The sequence below is a fragment of the Hyla sarda genome, chromosome 6 (assembly GCF_029499605.1).
Source record: "Hyla sarda isolate aHylSar1 chromosome 6, aHylSar1.hap1, whole genome shotgun sequence".
NCBI lineage: Eukaryota > Metazoa > Chordata > Amphibia > Anura > Hylidae > Hyla > Hyla sarda.
In genome coordinates this window covers 287916341-287924783 of record NC_079194.1, presented here as the reverse complement: position 1 = coordinate 287924783, position 8443 = coordinate 287916341, and the positions used below count along the sequence as shown (strand labels likewise).

General features: G+C 43.5%; 1 protein-coding gene across 10 annotated transcripts in view; it reads right to left on the bottom strand.

Moving 5' to 3' along the window:
• Positions 1 to 3841: 3841 nt before the first annotated feature.
• MAPK8IP1 (mitogen-activated protein kinase 8 interacting protein 1) overlaps positions 3842 to 8443 on the bottom strand; it is a 97391-nt gene continuing 92789 nt past the window's right edge. For all 10 annotated transcript variants that reach the window (XM_056527613.1, XM_056527614.1, XM_056527615.1 and 7 more), the window contains 3 exons: positions 6302 to 6372; positions 6126 to 6224; positions 3842 to 4749 (listed from right to left, as the gene is read on the bottom strand). In XM_056527613.1, coding sequence (XP_056383588.1) covers positions 4677 to 4749; positions 6126 to 6224; positions 6302 to 6372 — 243 coding nt within the window. In that variant the 3' untranslated portion in view covers positions 3842 to 4676. The remainder of the gene's footprint in view (positions 4750 to 6125; positions 6225 to 6301; positions 6373 to 8443) is intronic.

Genomic DNA, 8443 nt, shown 5'->3' with positions numbered 1-8443 from the left:
CAGCGGAAAACCCGCTAAAAAAATCCACGCTTGTGAACGTACCCTTAGGCTAGGTTCAGACTACGGAATCTCCGGGCAGAAAATTTCCGCCCGGAGATTCCAAGTACGGCCAGCGCGGACACTGCAGTCTCCAATAGACTGCAATGTGTTCCGCTCGGATTTCCGCCTTAAGAAAGAGCACCGCCATTCTTCAGGCGGAAATTTCCAAGCGGATTTTCCGTTCACAAATTCCGCTTCACAAATTCTGAAGTGTGAATTTGTGAACGGAAACCCATTCACTATACAGTACATTTTAGCAAGCGGAATTTCCGCCTGCAATTTCAAAGCGGAATTGCAGACGGAAATTCTGTAGTCTGAACCTAAGCCTTAAACTCGCAAGGTTATTCTCGATCCACAGGGTAGGGCATAACTAGATGATTGGCTGGGAATCTAACTGCTGGGACCACCACCGATCCGGAGAACTAGCCCCTAAATGAATGGAGTTTTCTCCATTTATGATCTATGAAGCTTCTAAACTTTGCTGAATGATGAACTTTGCCAGCTAGGAAATACCTCTAAACTGGTTATCCAGAATTAGAAAAACAGAGCTAATTTCTTCCAAAAACAGCACCACACTTGTCCTCAGGTAGGATGTGGTATTGCAACTCAGTTTAATTGAAGTGACTGGAGCCAAACTGTAATACCACACACAACCTGAGGACAGGTGTGGGGCTGTTTTTTTTAGAAGAAGTCACCTCTGTTTCTCAATTCCTGAATAACTCCTTTAGGGTACGTTCAGACGAGCGGATTTCGCTGCGGATCTGCCACTGAAGGACCTCTGTATGCTGCCTTTACATGTGCCTGCTCGGAACGGCAATACGCCGCTATGAGCAGACACACTGAAGCGATGTGCGAGTCGCTGGGCATGCACGGTGTACTCGCACACATCGCGGCCGCTCCCCCTGCTCAATGAGCTAGGCCGAGAGCTGCCGCGATGTGCGAGTATACTGCGCATGTGCGTGGCGACTCGCACATCGCAGTGTCTGCTCATAGCGGCGTATTGCCACTCCGAGCAGGCACATGTAAAGGGCAGCATACAAGACGTCCTTCAGTGGCAGATCCGCAGCGAAATCCGCTCGTCTGAACGTACCCTAAAGGAGTTATTCAGGAATTAAGAAACAGAGGTGACTTCTTCTAAAAAACAGCCCCACACCTGTCCTCAGGTTGTGTGTGGTATTACAGTTTGGCTCCATTCACTTCAATTAAACTGAGTTGCAATACCACATCCTACCTGAGGACAAGTGTGGTGCTGTTTTTGGAAGAAATATGCTCTGTTTTTCAGAGGTCCTTCAGCGGCAGATCTGCAGCGTAAAATATGCTGTAAATCCGCTTGTCTGAACGTACCCTTAATGTGTATGGTCACCTCAAATGTATAGGAATACATCCCATTGACAAGACGAATGGTAGCAGCCAGCTGTCCATATTTATATATATATATTTCCAGGAGGAACAACTGAGGATCAGCATAACTCTAATGCTGTTGTCACACTATCGATAGTTCCATCAGATTCGATGGAGAAAAAAATCTGACAGAACATGACAAACCTCAATGGGGGGGGGGGGGGGGGGTGCTGTGGTTTGATGGGTCCTGCACTGTCGTCATGGTTTCTGTTATGACAGGAGCCATGACGCCTCTAAAGATGTCTAGGATTATTATTTCATGGAGAATGAAAATAAATATATATATATACTAAAACAGGCCTCTCTTTATGTAGAGGCAGATCCTCTTTACGTAAAGCAGTTTGCAAAGTAGTGGACTTTAAATAGTTAAGAAAAAAGCACCGAGTAGCATTGTTTACGCCCTGTGGAACGTCGGCCATTTTATGCACCTTGTCAATCTAGGGAAGTGGACACATGGGGAGATTTATCAAGACCTGTCCAGAGGAAAAGTTGCTGAGTTTCCCATAGCAACCAATCAGATCGCTTCTTTCAATTTCCACAAGCCTCTTTAAAAATGAAAGAAGCGATCTGATTGGTTGCTATGGACAGGTTTTCATAAATCTTCCCCCACAGGCCATGTACTGTGGTTGTCACACATCAGTGTCCTTGTTGCTCATAGCGACCAATCAGAATCCAAGTTTAATTTTTCCAGTGCTGTTTAGAAAATGGCTCCTGATTGGTTGCTATGGATGATCCTCCTTGGAGACGTTGCCAGTACTATAGATACAGCTTCCATAGAGGGAGATTTATCATTGCTTTTTAGAGCATTTTTTTTTGGTCTATGTTTTGGCGCAGTTCAGGCGCAAGGAGCATATTTAGCGACTTTTATGGATCTTTTGATATAAACAGTTTCATTCTTTTCGCCTACCCGTAGAACTTTTTCTTTTTGACCATGCAGTGGTCACGTATTTATCATTGGCGACTTTTGTCAAAAGTCGCTATTTTGTGTGCAAAGGTACTTTTTTAGGTGCAAGGCTACACCACCTAGCAACAGGCGTGAGAATCATTTTCTACCTTCCACAATTCAACCTTTAAAGGGGTACTCCGCTGCTCAGCGTTTGGAACAAAATGTTCTGAATGCTTAGAGCCGGCGGTGGGAGCTTATGATGTCATAGCCCCGCCCCCTCAATGCAAGTCTATGGGAGGGGGCGTGACGGCCGTCACGCCCCCTCCAATAGACTTACATTGAGGGGGCGGGGCATGACGTCATGAGGGGGCAGGGCTATGACATCACAAGCTCCCGGCGCCGGGTCTAAGCTTTCGGAACATTTTGTTCCAAATGCTGAGCAGCGGAGTACCCCTTTAACCTCTTGTGGACGACAGTGTCCCACTCCCCTTCTATGACACGCGCTCAAGAGCTGAGCGCCGATCATAGCTGGGTGGTCCTGGCGGCTATCTGCCACCAGGACCCATCTGTAATGCCAGACATCACTGATCACGGTGATGCCCGGCTTTAACCCCTTAGACACCGCAATTAAATTTGATTGTAGCATCTAAAATGCAAGTAAAAATGTCCCGGCAGCTCTGTGAAAGTAAGTAAAAACACTAGAGATGAGCGAACTTACAGTAAATTCGATTCGTCACGAACTTCCCGTCTCGGCGGTTGCGGACTTTTCCTGCATAAATTAGTTCAGCTTTCCGGTGCTCCGGTGGGCTGGAAAAGGTGGATACAGTCCTAGGAAAGAGTCTCCTAGGACTGTATCCACCTTTTCCAGCCCACGGGAGCACCTGAAAGCTGAAATAATTTATGCAGGAAAAGTTATCAACTGCCGAGCCGAGAAGTTCGTGACGAATCGAATTTACTGTAAGTTTGCTCATCTCTAAAAAAAAAAAAAAAAAAAAAATCACCTAACCTGCCAAATTCAGGACCCGGGAAAGTGTCTACTTCCCTCCCTCATAAGCGTCTAGAGAAAGTGTATGTGGTAGAGCTTTTCCCACCACAGCAGCGCAAAATTCATCATTCTGCTGCACCTTCTTCATAAATAACATGCACGCTAGTCAAACCCACCACCCAAATAAACGTGGCAAAATAGCTCTACCGTAGACTTTCTTTGATAAATCTGGCTTATACATTCTGCTGTCTAAATCCATCCACACATACATGTCCTATACCATTGTTGTCACATGTCTTAACCTTCTGAATAGAGATGAGCGAACTTACAGTAAATTCGATTCGTCACAAACTTCTCAGCTCGGCAGTTGATGTCTTTTCCTGCATAAATTAGTTCAGCTTTCCGGTGCTCCGGTGGGCTGGAAAAGGTGGATACAGTCCTAGGAGACTCTTTCCTAGGACTGTATCCACCTTTTCCAGCCCACGGGAGCACCTGAAGGCTGAACTAATTTATGCAGGAAAAGTCAGCAACCGCCGAGCCGAGAAGTTCGTGACGAATCGAATTTGCTGTAAGTTCGCTCATCTCTACTTCTGAACACAACTTTGCATGTTCTTTGTCTAACGCGCACACGTCCATTCGCCACCCCTGTCATTACATAAATATGGGAGTCATGTATCAATAGCGCCATTTATATGTCACCGTGGTCCTTGCACTGAATGCTTGTTATATATGTCGCCACCAAGCAAAGAAACTTATATGACAGGTTTCGCTAGTAAATGCACCATTTTTTATGCACGTAATTTGCTTATCAAGATAATAAATACGTGGCAAAAGTGCTGCTACTGCTGAGCCCTTCGTTCAAAAGATAAATCAGTAATACGTGTCAAACGATTGGCGAATTTCAAACGCCATTGCTTGTATGACAATTTTTTTTTATCAGGACAAGATTGATACATGAGCCGAATTATTTCTCACTGTCTCAGTACAGCAACATGCAAGGGCTAAACCTCACCCCCCCTCTGTGACTCATTTAGTTTGTTCCAAATCTTAAGTTCACTCATTTAGCATGTTCCATTTGCAGTAGGTTTTGGGGGGGGCTGGTCAGTTGTCAGCTGGTCCTAGCTTTTTGAATATGCACAAATGGGTTAGGGGCAGAGAGAATGTTATTGGGAAAGTTATATGGTGGATCAACCCTGGCTGCCCTTGGCTGGCATACGCACACCCAGTTCACAAGTCCCACAGGGCGCAGATGCAGAAGAGCTCAAGCCTCCATCCCAACTTTCTTCCACCATTTCGGCAGCTTCTCGCTCCTGTGTGAGCACTTAGTCCATGCACAGAACATGTTTCCGTGTTAGAAATCCATGGCTACTCCAGGTATATATCTTCTGTGGGACATGTGTACTCCACATATTCTTTGTAAAACTGCTGGAAGGCTCTCCTATAGGATAAACACAAGACAGGCATTAAAAAAGGGTTCTGAGACAGCGCCACTCTTTTCCATAGGCAGTGTCTAGTATTGCAGCTCAGTGAACGGGGTTGAGAACCCGGGGTACTCTGGTGGAAAACATTTTAATATATATTTTTTTTATCAACTGGTGCCAGAAAGTTAAACAGATTTGTAAATTACTTCTATTAAAAAATCGTAATCCTTCAAGTACTTATTAGCTGCTGAATACTACAGAGGAAATTCTTTTCTTTTTGGAACATCATGAGCACAGTGCTCTCTGCTGACATCTCTGTCCATTTTAAGAACTGTCCAGAGTAGGAGAAAATCCCCATAGCAAACATATGCTGCTCTGGACAGTTCCTAAAATGGACAGAGATGTCAGCAGAGAGCTCTGTGTTCCAAAAGGAAAACAATTTCCCCTGTAGTATTCAGCAGCTAATAAGTACTTGAAGGATTAAGATTTTTTTTAATAGAAGTAACTTACAAATCTGTTTAACTTTCTGGCACCAGTTGATTAAAAAAAAAAAAAAGTTTTCCACAGAAGTACCCCTTTAAAGGGGTCTTCCCAACTCATAAAATTACCTATTATCCAGTGGAGCTTAGCGCTCGGAAACATTCCGGAAGACCACAGAGGTATCGCTTCTGCCTGGGCCCAAATGCAAGATCTGCAACAGGGTACCCCTGTCTACCATGTATCATTTACAATACTGGTGTCTTAAATGGCAGAAGGACCCCCTAAGGCATCAGGTCCTGGGTAGAGTTGAGCGAACTTACAGTAAATTCGATTCGTCACAAACTTCTCGGCTCGGCAGTTGATGACTTTTCCTGCATAAATGAGTTCAGCTTTCCGGTGCTCCGGTGGACTGGAAAAGGTGGATACAGTCCTAGGACTGTATCCACCTTTTCCAGCCCACGGGAGCACCTGAAGGCTGAACTAATTTACGCAGGATAAGCCATCAACTGCCGAGCCGAGAAGTTCGTGACGAATCGAATTTACTGTAAGTTCGCTCATCTCTAGTCCTAGGTGCAAGGGTTACCTCTGCACCCCTTCTAGTTATGGCCCTGGCAACCTCAATAGAGAATGAATTGATTGCTGGATGCTCACACTAAGTGTCACATTCTTTATTAATTCAGGGGACAATTTCCATCTGATGGGGGGGGGGGGGGGGGGAACCCCACTAATCATAGCCAATTTACAGGGTGCCATCAGGTTTCTTAGCATTGTATGGTAGAATTTACAATAATCTGTTACACTGGTTATACAATACACTGGTGGCTTACAGGCCCCCAGAGATCTGATGCCCCCAGGGTATTTTCCCTGGTGGCATTGCTTGTATGCCAGTCCATTAGGAAATACAGACACTTACCCTACAGACTCTGCCAGGGGTTTTGTAGATTCCTCCGAGACAAACACATGACATGCAAACCGATGGTCTGAAGGATGCTTAGAGATGAAACCGAAATATCTGGAAAAAGGGGGATAAGAAACGTAATACGGAAAATGAGGGAGAAGGAGGGGGTGCTTAGAAATCATATCACTTACTTGCTGTTCTTAGGGTGGTATCCGCAGAATGAGATATTCTTTAACAGGAAGAAATGGCTGCATGTGTTCACCTGTCAGAAAAAAAGGTAGATTTCAAAATCTTAAGCGGCAATAATCAAAGATAGTTTAAAGGGTACCTCTCATCAAATAAACTTTTGATATATTTTAGATTAATGAATGTTGAATAACTTTCCAATAGCATGTTAATGAAAAATATGCTTCTTTCTATTGTATTTTTCCCGATCAGTCCTGTCAGCAAGCATTTCTGACTCATGCTGGAGTCCTAAACACTCAGAGCTGCCAGTCTGCTTTGTTCACAGCCAAACAGGTTGTGAACAAAGCAGGCTGGCAGCTCTGAGTGTTCTCCTTTGTGAACAAAGCAGACTGGCAGCTCGTAGTGTTTAGGACTCCAGCATGAGTCTGAAATGCTTGCTGCCAGGACTGGTAGGGAGACCCCTAGTGGTTATTTCTTCAAAGTGGAAAATTAAATAGAAAGAAGCATATTTTTTAATAACATGTAATTGTAAAGTTATTCTGCATACATTAACCTATAATATATCAAAAGTTTTTTTGAAGAGAGGTACCCTTTAAAAAAAAAAAAAAAAAAAAAAAAGGCAGGACACCTGTCAAGTCCCTACACAAAAGAGGGGTAACAGGAAGCTCTTGAGACTCCGAAGCAAAATCTCTAAAAAGGCTCCCAACTATCATGCATTATTTATAAGACCTTAATTTTTATATTGGCCCTTTTGGGTCCCATCAGAGCTCCAAGGCCTAAGGTGAGTTCTATAGTCCACTAAATGATGCCAAAACTGGGAGTGTAGTTTTGCAACAGCTGGAGGCTCCCTTCTTGGGAAACACTGACATAGACAGTGATTACAGCTCCCAGCAGATCTTTATTACTTTTATATGTAAGGATTTGCTTTATCTGTATTAGTTATCTACTTATTTTTCTTTAATTCTCACCTTTTCCTATTTTCGGATGACATTTTGGTGCCTTTAGAACCAATTACCAGGTTTCCATAGAGTTCTGGTCTCAACATACAATGGTTTCAACATACAATGGTCGTCCTGGAACCAATTAATATTGTAACTTGAGGGACCACTGTATTTGCATTTACTAAGAATGGAGTTTAGGTTTTTAATTCCCTACAATTATTTTTTCCACTGTATTTACTAAACTTTCCCTACATTTTGCTTTTTTTTTTTTTACACATGTTCTGATCTGTCGGGTTTTCCTCAGCTGAAATCTACTACATTTTCTGTGGAAATCATAGTAAATATGTTGGGTTTTTGGGAAAATGCCAGGGACACGCCCCTTTTCTGTGACCACGCCCCCTTTTCAGGTTTTCTTAGTAAAATGGAGAGTTGGTCAGGTTTTTCATTTCTTTCTTTTTTTTTTTTTTAAATCAGAAATTTTTATTAAACATTTTGTAGTTTACAAACAAACAACAAAACAAAAACCATAAACCCCATCCCCTCTCCCCCCACCCACACAGAGCACCCCCCCACCCCTATATCCCGTGTCTTACCCTCGTAAAAGAATAAGTATAAAACTTCAAAATAGAAAAATAGTGCAATATCTGTCCATAAGTTGCATATACTCGGTATAAGTAGAACAAAAAAAACAGGAAAGAAAACAAAAAAAAAAAAAGGTAAAAGGGGTCAGAGAGGCCATAATAGCAGCAAAAGGGGGATCACCACCCACGAGAGTACGCACCAAGGGGGAGATTTATCAAAACCTGTGCAGAGGAAAAGTTGCCCAGTTGCCCATAGCAACCAATCAGATCGCTTCTTTCATTTTTAACAAGGCCTCTGCAAAATGAAAGCAGCGATCTGATTGGTTGCTATGGGCAACTAGGCACTTTTTCCTCTGCACAGGTTTTGATAAATCTCCCCCAAAGTGCGGATAAGCACATTTAGAGAAGGTCGCAAGAGAACATGAAGAGGGCCGTACACAGAAACGCAGAAAGAGTCTCACAGCATTAGGAGGTTTTTCATTTCTGGCGCAATGAGACAGACTTCTGGCGCAAATTCCGGCACAGACAGAATTTCTGGCGCACTGTGCCAGAATCTGGCGCACAACCCGACAAAACATGTAGGGTTTACAATAGTAAATCAGGGCCGTTGGCCCTGATTTACTAT